Source organism: Rhincodon typus, chromosome 11 (genome assembly GCF_021869965.1).
Source record: "Rhincodon typus isolate 14 chromosome 11, sRhiTyp1.1, whole genome shotgun sequence".
NCBI lineage: Eukaryota > Metazoa > Chordata > Chondrichthyes > Orectolobiformes > Rhincodontidae > Rhincodon > Rhincodon typus.
The window spans coordinates 107,906-120,531 of record NC_063342.1 but is presented as its reverse complement, the minus strand read 5'-3'; the positions used below and the strand labels follow the sequence as shown (position 1 = coordinate 120,531).

Here is a 12,626-nt window from a genome sequence, read left to right as displayed (position 1 = left end):
ATTATAGCTTGATTGTTAACTCAGAAACCCAGGTAATGTCTGGGGACCTGGTTTCTAATCCCATTATGGCAGATGGTGGAATTTGAATCAATAAAAAAAAATCTGTAACTAAGTCTAATGATGACCATGAATTCACTGTTGACTGTTGGGAAAAGACCCATCTGGTTTACTAATGAGCTTTAGAAATCTGACATCCTTACCAGATCTGGCCTACATGTGACTCTAGACCCACAGCAAAGTGGTTTACTCTTAACTGCCCTCTGGGCAATAGGGATGGGTAATAAATGTTGGTCCTGGCTATTGATGCCCACATCCTGTGAATGAATTTAAAAAAGCTTAAAGTCGAGGATGCAGGGAGCCTCCAAAAAATGATTTCGAACTGATCTTAGCTTGGCCTGTCTGTGAAAGTAGTTAATGATTTACATATTAAAGTAGTTGACCACTTATTTCAACAATTGAAAGTCATATTCCATCACCTGCCTGCATTGTCAGATGATGAGGCTTGCTGCTTTTAACAGTAAAAGTTCACCATTTATCTCAGATATTGTCCTGATAAACCGGACCGGCTCAGCTCTGCTGTTCTTATCAAGACAAACCCAATCGAATGTTGTCTCCTGCATTACAATGGTGACTCCATTTGGAGGGAGTCTATTGGAATGGGTTGAGGTCAGACAAGGTGCTAAAGAAATGCAGTTTTACTGACCTGCATGCTTTGTCAGCTCAACAAATGCAGAGCAGTGTTCTGGGTATAATTCTCAACACCTTTCTTGGATTTTTCTGGAAAAGTGACCATGTGAGAGGTTTGAAGTGACCATGTGAAGGTTTGAAGCCACACGGTGACTCTGAGAGGATTTTTTCAGACACAGGGAACAGGAGATTCAGGAGAATCAAGATTTTCCCTGCCTTGATAGTTTCCACAGCATGATTTATCTTCCTCCCTGACAGTAGTTGCAATTCCTGAAATGGGATTTCTCCCCTCAAGTCCACAGGATGAGTGTGGAGTGTCTTGATAGGATAAAAACCCAGCATCTTTGAAAACCCGAGCTGGCATATGAACATATGAACTAATAAAATAGGAGTTGGGGTAGACCATTCATTCCCTTGATCCGGCTCCACCTTTCAGGAAGATCATGGCTGTTTTGAATTCCACATTCCCATCTATCCCCAATATCCTTGTCTAAGACGAATCTAAGTGACAAGAACATCATCAAAGCCACATGATTTGTTTATTTTATTTATTTTTTGGCCTGTTGCAAATCCTCCAGTAATGGTGGTTTGCCCATGGATTCTGCCAAAGCATACTTGTGGGATAGGCTGAAGAACATCATTTGCCAATTGGCAGTCAGAGAGTCAATAAAAATGTCCTTTCCCTTGTATTCCTCAACAAAAGAAACCCCAAAGCTATTGCCACAATGACAATCTGAAGCTTTCTCTGAAGCGTGCAACCAATCAAGTTATGTTACACATCAAGTTCTAACTTCTTAATGATTAGGCAGATCAACAGCCGAGAAGGAAAAGAAATGAAATCCGGATCCCTCCAGCTCATGGGACGTCCTGCTAATGTGCCCAAAGATTTGAGAGTTAGGAATCAGTCTGTTCAGTCACTTAAAGGCCCACATTAGAAACTCACTGTCCTGAATAAACATCATCCTCAAATCAAGAGTGAATTAATGATGTAAAGAAAATAAAATTATTTCTCTTTAATATTCGAGATGTGACTTTATAGTGAGTTCGACCTCAGTTTTGTTTGTATGATGTAAATCAACAAAATCTCTGAGCAACTTGTTTGCCTGAGTATGACTTCCTTTTGAAATTGGTGCAGATATTTTGAAAAGTCTAATTTACAATTCTTTGCACAGCAATTTTTACATAATTGGTGAACAGGTGCTATGCACATACAGTGCTGAAGAAACAAAATTCTTTTTAAACTTTCAATGGGGAAATCTTTGGGTAAAGAGCCTGGAAGATGGTAAAAACCTATGTAAGTGTTCAATTTAACAAATGACCCAATTGTAACATCCTCATTGATTGAAGTTTATATCAAATCTCTGTGGTGGATATTTGTTGTATCATTAAAATAAAAAAAATGTAGAAACTTCTTCAGAAATATCCTTAACTATTAAACGTATTATAACTTCATGGTTTGTTAACAAGCTTCTGTATCATAATCCGAATCACTCATAGAAACTTAGAAACATGCAACATAGACGATGCCATTTAGGCCCATCACGCCTATGACAACTGATTTCCAGCATCTGCAATTCTTTGTTTTTTTTTCTGCCTATGACAAATGTTTGAAAGAGCTATCCACTTACTCACACAGACCAGCATTTTTCTTTCTAGTACTTAACCAATTCTGTTTGGAAAAGTTAATTTTGAATCTGCTCTTTTATCCTTTCATGCAGCATATTCCAGATCACAATTTGAATATACAAGTTAGGAACATAAACCATCCTCTCAGTCCTTTGAATCAGCTCTGTCATTCAATAACTTCATGGCTGATCTGATTTTAGCTTAATTCTACATTCCTGCATATTTCCAATAACCTTTCATCCTTTGGGAAACAGGAATCTATTTGCCTCTGCTTTAAAAATATTTAAAGATTCTACATCCACTGCCTTTTGAGGAAAGGAATTCCGAAGAGACTCAACCCTTTGAGAGAGAAAAAATGTTTCCTAATCTCTGTTTTAAACAGGCAAACCATGACCTTTAAACTGTGACCCCAGTTCTAAAATTCACTGCATAGCAACAATTCTCTCCAGCCATCCCGCCTCTGGGTTTTTTGCTGATTCATGTAAATCTGTGCCCCCTGATCCTCTAGTCTCATTAAACTCTAAATTCTTAAACAATTAAACACATTACTGGACAATACTGTTAAATCCTCTTCATATCTCAGATCCAAGTAGAGTTTATGAAACCAAAAGTCAATCAAGTAAATTTTCAAAACTTTAAAAAATAATACAGGTATTTTTAAACTGTTATCTGAAAAAATGTACTTACGCTATGTGTTCTGGGTATCCCATAGAAAGAACAGCCTCAAGCAAGGAGAATGTGCTTCTGCTTTTTAGCTGAGTGGAGGACTTTGCAGAAAACTCTATCTTACTCTCCGCCATCTCACAGCTTCTTGAAAAACACAAGTAGTTTGCAGTCAAACCTCAAACAGCCATATGACCTTCTTAGCAGATGGCTTCCTGTCAGTGGCTGCAAAAGCTCTTCCAGCACAGGTAATGGTAAATTGCCTAAAATAGTTGAAAGAAATACAATAATTGTAGAGTGATCTTTTAATATTGCGTTTGCACAACTATTTTTCTTAATAATTAAATAAATTTCAAACAAAATAGAAATCAGGATTTTCAGTTTAGATCAATTATACAAAAGAGTGAAATGAAACTTGAAACTTTGTTGTTTCAGAACGTGAATTTGATCCAAGTTAGAGATATGGTTGTCACAGGCAAGGCCATCATGTAACACCCATCTCTACTTACCCTGACCTGCTGCTCCTTGAACAGCTAATTGTTTGATATAATTGAGTGACTTCACAGGAGTTTGTGCTGGGGTCTCAGCCGTTTATAACTTACATCAATGATTTAAATGACAGGAGCCAAGGCATGGGGGCTACATTTACAGTTGACAAAAAAATAGTTAGGAATGTATGAATAAAAGCTGAATAAAGGTGACTACAGAGCTATGAGGGAGGAGCTGGGCAGAATTGACTGGGAGAGGAGCCTAGCAGGAAAGACAGTGGAACAGCAATGGCAGGAGTTTCTGGGAGTAATTCAGGAGATGCAGCAAAAATTCATCCGTAGGAAAAAAGAAGCATGGTACAGGGAGGATGAAGCAACCATGGCACACATGCATGCACACACACACATGTAAATCCATGGGGTGAATTTGTATTTGCAGATACATTTTATTTTGTTCTAAAAGCACACAATTTATAGACAGTCAGTCAATGTGGCGTTTTATAAATTCCCACTTTAGAAATAAAACCTGACTCCAAACTAAATCATAAACAGATACGAAACAAGGCCTCACACCTAACATGCATTGTGTTACCTAAAATGTCGCCTTTTCTTTACACTAATAAAACCTTTAGTTCTCTAAGGACAGTAACTTGAAAGGAATTTGGGGAGTTACATATACATATTAATCAATTAAAACCTTCTAACTGATTAAAGATTTAAAGGCATCTTAAGTTTGTTTAATACATCCTCATCAGTGGTGTGACCGTTTGATCTTTTACTTATAAATTCTGTGTCTGATACTACTTCTGTCACTAACAATCGAAGGAGGAAAGAGGTTCCGAAACCTTGTGTTTTCAAATACCTTGTGTTGGACTATAACCTGGTGTTGTGCAAAATCTAACCTTGTCCACCCCAGTCCAACCCCGGCACCTCCATGTAAGGGCAACTGGGGATGAGAAATGAATCCTGGCCTTGCTGGTGACACCCACATTCCATCAACATAATTTAGAATGTACTAGAATGGATTAATGATTGGCTAACAGATAGAAAACAGAGAGTAGGAATCAATGGGTTATTCTCACACTGGCAGACCACAAGGATCATTGCTTGGGCCCCAGCTGTTCATAGTCTCTATCAGTGGTTTGGAGGTGGGAGCCAAAGTATTTTCAAGTTTACAGATGATAAAAAGCTCAACAGAAATGTATATCTTGTGAGAAAGATTTGGGCAGGCTTTGTGAACAGACAGGTACAGGGCAGGTGGAATATAATATGGAAATTATGTGAGGTTCCCATATGGGTGGGAATACAGATGTGCAGGGTATTTTTTAAATGGTAAGAGGTTGCAAAGTGTAGATATACAAAGGAATTTAGCTGTCTATGTCAATAAGTCATTGAAGGCTAACATGCAGGTGCAGCAAGCTATCAGGAAGGCAAATGGAAACTGAAAGAACATTTGAGTACAGGAGTTGTGAAGTCTTGCTTCAATTGTGTAGAAACTTGTTTAGATTGTACCTGTTGTTTTGGTTAATTCATACACAGGATGAGAGCGTCCCTGACCAGGCAGTATTTATTGCCCATCCCTAATTGCCCACAGGGCAGTTAAGAGTTAACCGCATTGCTGTGGATCTGGAGTCACATGTAGGTCAGATCAGGTAAGGATGGCAGTTTCCTTCCCTAAAGGACATCAGTGAACCAGATGGGTTTTTCCCTGACAACTGACAATGGATTCATGGTCATCATTAGACTCTTGATCCCAGATATTATTGAATTCATATTCCACCATCTCCCGTGGTGGGAACTGAACCTGGGTCCACCAGAACATTACCTGGCTTTCTGAATTAACAGTCCAGTGATACTACCACGAGCTATTGCTTCCCCTGTTTACCAGGATATTACCTAGATTGGAGTGTAATATGTATAAGGAGAGATTGGACAAACTTGGATTGTTTTTGCTAGAGATTGGAGGCTGATGGGTGACCTGATATAAGTATGTAAAATTAAGAAAGGCATTGATAGGGGGTATAGTCGGAGTCTCTTTCTCAGCGTGGAAATGTAAAATACTAGGGGGCATAGGTTTAAGGTGGAAGAGGAAAGTTTAAAGGAGGCGGGTGAGGAAAGCTTTTTACACAGAGGTTTGTAGGTGCCTGGAACATGCTGCCAAGGGAGTGGTAGAAGCAAATTTGATAGCAGCATTTGAGACACATTTAGACAGATATAAGGACATGCGGGGACTAAAGGTATATGGATCATGCAGGGCAGATGGAATTAGTTTAGAATGGCAACATGGTCAGAACAGACATGATTGGCTGAAGGGCCTGTCCATTGCTGTACTGTTCAACGTTCTGTTCTATGTTTATCCAGGCTCTCTTCATAGCTAACGTACTCCATTCCAGGCAACATCCCAGTGAATCTGTAATGAGCTCTTGTACTGCCAATAAGTCTTGCTACAACTAACAAAATCTTACAATCTGCAATGTGTTCTGAGTCCCAAATATATTAAATCTCTGTACTCTTAACTACCTGCCACTGGAAAGTCTGTCTCTGTACTATAACAGAACTCTTCATAATTTTCCCGCTTTCAAATCTCCCTTTAACATTCTCTACCCCTGCGAAAACAACCCCATCCTCTCAATATACTTTGTGCTTTTTTTTAAACATGAACTATTGCAGGAAGTTGGCTGTCAGCCAGAATGGGAGTATGTTAGACCAGGATTAAGCAGGGTTCATGAAGAGTGTTGGAAATCCCAAAATAGCCGCGCTATTATGTTTGCACCAGTTGGTCTGTGCAGCTGCACCTACGCAGATAAGCAAGCCACTTGGTTTAATTTTCTACATGGTTCCTCAATTCTTCCAGAGCATTCCCTCGATTTGGCTGTCAATATGGATAACAGTTATACTTTTCTTGTTTTTAGTTGTGTATCTTGTGAGGAGCAGGAGACCCCTCAGCTTCCCACCTGGGCCTATTAACCTTGGGTTCCTGGGGAATTTCCTGCAGCTTTCGCCTTCAGCACCTCACCGCTCCTTGATGCAGGTAAGATCCCAGGCACTGCATGGGCATTCTCTGCTGTAACCTGGCATCAGCTGCTTAGATCAGAACATTTTCAGGTTTAATCTTCAGTTCTTTTGAAGGGAACTGAACCATGTTGATGCCTCAGCAACTCTGGCGTAAAGATAGATAAATCACAATAATACTTACGACAGTATATACACCCTAACTGCACTTACCATGGTCTGGATACTATTACTGCATTTACTACAGTACTTCTGACCCCAACCTCTCTACCTTTCTTCCACCTCTACCCTTGGGTGCAAACTGGTCAGGCCTGTGCTCCTGGCTGTGGCCTGTAGCTCAGGATTGGGCACCTGCCTCCCTTCCTTCCTGCCCCTCTTCATCTCCTTTCCTCTCCCCACCTTCCCCTCACTCCCTTCATCCCTCTATCAAGCTGTAGCCCAAGAGCTGGACACACACTCCCTCCTTCTCTGTCTTTAAGACAAGGATTAGCAGATTTAAAATAGAGTTGAGGACAAATCACTTCTTTCAAAGGTTCGTGAATCTATGGAATTCACCACCCCAGAGTGTGGCAGGTGTCAGCTCATTGAGCACATTTAAGGAGGATATAGAGTTTTAATTAGTAATGGGTTGAAGGATTATAGCGTGTGGGCTGGAAAGTGGAGTTGAAGCTGACATGAACTCAGCTTTGATTGTATCAAACAGCAGAGTAGGCTCGAGGGGCTGAATTTCCTACTCCCGCTCCCAGTTCTTATGTTATGTTTTTATGTTCTTATGAACTGCTTCCAATGCATTAATATCCTTGAGTGAGTATGGTGACAAGTGCTGAAAGCAGACTCCATATTTGGTCTCACCAATGCCTTGCATAACTCATACACAAGAAAGAAATTAGCATTGGCAGAGAGGATGTTCTGAATGGTCTCACAGGATTAAAAGGAGATTAAATCTCCAGGGCTGGCTGAAATATATCCCAGGCTGTAGAGTGAGGCAAGGGAAGAAATAGCAGGGGTGCAGGCAATAATCTTCAATTCTTCTTTGGCCACAGGAGAAGTGCTGGAGGACTGAGAGCAGCTAATGTGACACCATTACTCAAGAAGAGAGCAAGGGATAAATCAGGAAGCTACAGGCCGGTCAGTCTAACCTTGGTGGTGGGAAAACTATTGGAACCAATTCTGAGGGACAGAAATAATCTACAGTTGGAGAAGCAAGGATTAATCAAGAACAGTCAGCACAGTTTTGTTAAGGGGACATCATGTCTGACCAACTTGACTGAATTTTTCATAAACATAACTAGGTGTGTAGATGAGGACAACGTAATCTACATAGTCTACTCGGATTTCAGCAAGGTTTTTGATAAGATCCAGCATGGGAAAGTGATACCTAAGGTAAAAGCTCATGGGATCCAAGGAAATTTGGCTAACTGGATACCGAATTAGCTGAGTGACAGGAAGCAAAATGTGATGGTGGAGGAGTGTTTTGTGTCTGGAAACCTATATCCAGTGGAGGTCTGCAGGGATCAGTGTGGGGGCCCTTGCTGTTTGTGGTATATACAAACGATTTACGCTAAAATGTAGCAGAGTTGATCAGTAGATTCATGGATGCTATAAGAATTACGGGGTGGTAAATAAGAAGGAGGATAGTCTTAAATTACAGGAGGACACAGATGGGCTGATCAGTGGCAAATGAAATTCAATCAAATAAGTGTGAGGTGATGCACTCAGGCAGGACAAACAAGGCAAGGGGATACATGATGAACAGTAGGACCCTGGGAAGCACTGAGGTTCAGAGGGACCTTGGTGTCCCTGTCCACTGATCCATTGAGAGATCAAGACAGAAGGTATATAAGATACTTGCTTTGATTAGCTGAGGCACAGAATTTAAGAGCGCAGAGTTTATGCTAGAATGTATAAAGCATTGGCTAGGCCTCATCTAGAGTATTGTATGCAGTTCTGGAAGCCACATTTAGGAGCAACATGACAGGAGAGGGTGCAGGGGTGATTTACCAGGTTGATGCCTGGGCTGGAAAGTTTTAGTTATGGAAAAAGGGGATGGTAGGAACTGCTGATGCTGGCGTCTGAGATAACAAGGTGTAGAGCTGGATGAACACAGCAGGCTAGGCAGCATCAGAGGAGCAGGAAAGCTGACGTTTCGGGTCTGGACCCTTCTTCAGAAATGGATAGATTCGGGTTGTTTTCCTTGGAGCAGAGGAGACTAAGAGGGGACATGATTGAGATGAATAAAATTAAATAGGAAGAAACTGTTTCCCATGTTGGAGGAATCAAAGATCAGTCGGCAAAGATTTAAGATAAGGAGCAGGAAGTTGGGATGGAATGTGAGAAAATATACTTTCACCCAGAAAGTCGCAATCTGGAATTCACTGTCTGTAAGGGAAGTAGATGCAGAAACTCTACAGGTTTTAAATCTGCACTTGTGATGCCAGGACATACAAGGCTATGGGGCAAATGCTGGAAAATGGGTTTGAAAAAGTAGGTGGTTATTTTTGACAAGTGAGACTTGATAAGCTGAAGTGCCTTTTTCTGTGCTTTGGAACTTATCAAATAATAGAATCCCTACCATGTGGAATGGGGCTATTCAGCTCATTGAGTTCACACTGAACAAGCAGACCCATCCTCCTACCCTATCCCTATAACCCCACATTTTCTATGGCTAATCCACCTAGCCTGCACACTATGGATAATGTTAGCATGATCAATTCACCTAACTTGCACATCGTTAAACTATGGGAGAAATCAGGAGCACTCAGCAGAAACCCATACAGACATGGGAGAATGTGCAGACTCCATATTCACACAAGGCTGGAACTGAACCCAGGTCCCTGGCACTGTGAGGAAACAGTGTTAACCACTGGGGCACCATGTAGTGCCCTGTGACTCACAAACTCCTTACTTTTGCATTCAATTCCTTTCAAAATAAAACATGACGTTTTATGAGCCTTCCTGATTACTCGTATCTGCAGACTAATCTGTGATTTGTGCACTAGGACACCCAGATCCCTTTGTATCTCCAAGCTCTGTAGCCTCCCATTATTAGAAGCATATTTATCTTTTTTAAAAATTCTTTCTGCCAAAATGGACAATTTCTCACCTTCCCACATTGTACTCCATTTGACAGAACTTTGTCCACTCACTTAACCTAACTATATCCCTTTGTAGGCTCCTTGTTTCCTACCTATCTTTGCGTCATCAGCAAGTTTAGCTGCCATACCTCAATCCCTTCATACAAATCATTTATATAAATTGTAAAGAGTTGACGTCCTAGTACCAACCTGAGTGGCACATCACTCGTGAAATCTTGCCAGCATTTATTCCTACTCTCTGCTTCCTGCCTGTTCATGCCAACATATTCCTACCTACACCATGAGCTTCTATTTTTCACATTAACATTTGATATGATGCCTAATGAAATACCTTCCAGAAATAGAAACATCAAAAATAAGAGCATGAGTAGGCCATTTGGATGAAATCTGCTCCGCCATTCATTATGTCCATGGCTGATCATTGAACTCATTTTCCCCATATCATTTAATCCCTTTTGCCCCCAGTGCTTTTTCAACTCCTTGTTGAAATTATACAATATCTTAGCCTCAACTGCCTTCTGTGGTAGCTAATTCAATGGGTTCATCAGTCTCTGGGTGAAGAAATTTCTCCTTATCTCACCCCTAAATGACCTACCCTGAATCCTCAAACTGGTTCTGAGATCCTCCGTCTTCAGGAACATCCGAAGTTTACTCTATCTCGTCCTATTAGAATTTAATAGACTTCTCTGAGAATCCCCCTCATTCATCAGAACTCCAGTGAATATAATCCTAACCAATTCAACCTCCCGCCAACCCAGGAGTCAGTCTTGTAAACCTTTTTTACACTCCCACCATAGCCAGAACATCTTTCCTCAGACAAGGAGAGCAAAAATGCACACATTACTTCAGGTGTGGTCTCACTAAGGCCCTGTATAATTGCAGTAAGTGCAATAAATGCTCCTGCACTTGAATCACCTCACTATGAAGACCAAAATACCATTTGCCTTCTAGCCCACCTGCAGCATCTGCTTGCTTACTTTCAGTGACTGGTGTATGAAGACACCCAAATTGTGTTACTCATTCCCCTCTCTCAATTCAGAACCATCCAGAATAATCCATCTTCCTGTGTTTGCTCCTACATTTATTATTATTATGATACATCTGCCAAGCATATGCTCACTCACTCAACTTGTCTCTAATTGAGTACAATACATCCACTGGTTGACCTTTATTGACAAGTTATTTCTTCAAAGACCTCCAATAAATCAGTTAAACATCATATCCCTTTGACAAAACCATATTGGCTTTGCCTAATTATATTGAACTTATCCAAGTACCCTGTTATAATGTCTTTAATAATAGCTTCTAACATTTTAATCGTAGAATCCCTAACAGTGTGGAAATAGACCATTTGGCCCATCGAGTCCACACCAACACTTGAAATAGCATCCCACCCAGACTCATACACCTAGCCTATCCCTGTAACCCTGCATTTACTAAGGCTAACTCACCTAGCCTGCACATCCCGAGACCCTATGGGCAATTTAGCATGGCCAATCCACCTAACCTGCACATCTTTGGACTGTGGGAGGAAACCAGAACACCCAGAAGAAACCCATGCAGAACCAGTCACCCGAGTCTAGGATTGAACATAGGTCCTTGGTGCTCTGAGGCAGCACCGCTAACTACTGAGCCACCATGCCACCCATTTTCCCTACCACAGACATTAAGCTAACTGGCCTGTAGTTTCCTGCTTTCTGCCTACCTTCCTTTTTGAATAAATGAGTTATATTAGTTATTTTCCAATCTAAAGGAATCTTCCCAAATCTAATGAGTTTTAAAAAGTTAAAGCCAACAATCAGCATTCCCACTAGCTACTTCTTTTAAAAGCCTAGGGTGAAATCCATCAGGACCCAGGGACCTATCAACTTTAGTTAGTACTACTTCCCTAGTAATTTTAATTTTATTGAATTGTCCCCCACCTTTAATTCCAGCTTTATAGCATTTTTTTGGAATGCTACTTTAGTCTTTCGAGTGAAGACAAATGCAAAATATCTGTTCAATTCATTTATCATCTCTTTATTCTCTGTTACTAATTCCCATGACTCATTTTTTATAAGACCAGAACTTACTTTGTTATCGTAAATTCATACATTGCAGAAAAGGCTGTTTTTCTTTAAATACCTGAAGAAACTTTTCCTACCTGTTTTTATATTTTTGGCTAACTTTCTCTTGTTCCTTAATTTTTCCTCCTTCTTACAGTTTCAGTAATTCTTTGCTTTTAAAAATGTATTTTGTCCAGTCTTCCGACCTGCCACCTATTGTTGAGTTTGAAGTTAATCATGGATGGCTTAGAATTTTTCTTATGTTTTGGAATGTATCTTGTACTGATCATAACGAGGTCAGCCAGCTGGACATCATAGAATATGAGTTCCCTGATTGGGGCTGCTAACCTGGCCCAAATAGGGAGCCCTGGCTGACAGATATAAACAGGAGTGTCAGAGGTAGTTGCACTCTGAGATCTGGCTCTGAATGAGGCATTACTAAGGTCTTAGTGAAAACATGTAGCTCGGCTTGTGAATGCAGTTGTTCGTTAGCTTGCTGAGCTGGTTGTTCTGTGGTGTGCAGATGTTTTGTTACCATTCTAGACAACATCATCAGTGTGACCTCTAATCAAAGCGTTGGTGTTCTGCTTCCTTCTAGATTTATATGATCCTCTGTCTACACCTGAACAGTACTGGGACTGGTGTTCTTGTGAGCCGCATAACTAGAGAAATAAAGTGGATTTTAAACTATGTTGTGGGGGCAAGGGCCCAAATTTGAAAAGTTGTGGTGCATCAAAAGGTGAGGAAATGTAATAGAGAAAGGAATTAATATGATAAATGATAAACGAACAATGAGAGGAAGGGACAAAGGATACAAATCTAAGAGAAAATTAATAGATAAAACTAGAGAATAAGTGGACAAATCTTAAGGCACTGCATTTGAATGCATGTAACTTTTGGAACAAAACAGATGAACTAGTAACACAAATTGAGATAAATAAGTAGGATGCAGTGGCCATAACTGAGGCATGGCTGCAGAATGACTCAGATTGGAACCTGAATTCTGAAGG

General features: G+C 40.5%; 2 protein-coding genes across 2 annotated transcripts in view; one reads left to right on the top strand and one right to left on the bottom strand.

Moving 5' to 3' along the window:
* Window positions 1–3,105, bottom strand: part of LOC109928214 (ubiquitin-associated and SH3 domain-containing protein A) — a 138,368-nt gene extending 135,263 nt beyond the window's left edge. Inside the window, exon 1 of the mRNA XM_048603146.1 lies at window positions 3,001–3,105. Within this exon, the coding sequence (XP_048459103.1) occupies window positions 3,001–3,023 (23 nt within the window). The 5' untranslated portion in view covers window positions 3,024–3,105. The remainder of the gene's footprint in view (window positions 1–3,000) is intronic.
* Window positions 3,106–3,183: 78 nt separating this feature from the next.
* LOC109921744 (cytochrome P450 2J2-like) overlaps window positions 3,184–12,626 on the top strand; it is an 81,481-nt gene continuing 72,038 nt past the window's right edge. Inside the window, exons 1-2 of the mRNA XM_048603005.1 lie at window positions 3,184–3,224; window positions 7,769–7,859. Coding sequence (XP_048458962.1) covers window positions 3,184–3,224; window positions 7,769–7,859 — 132 coding nt within the window. The remainder of the gene's footprint in view (window positions 3,225–7,768; window positions 7,860–12,626) is intronic.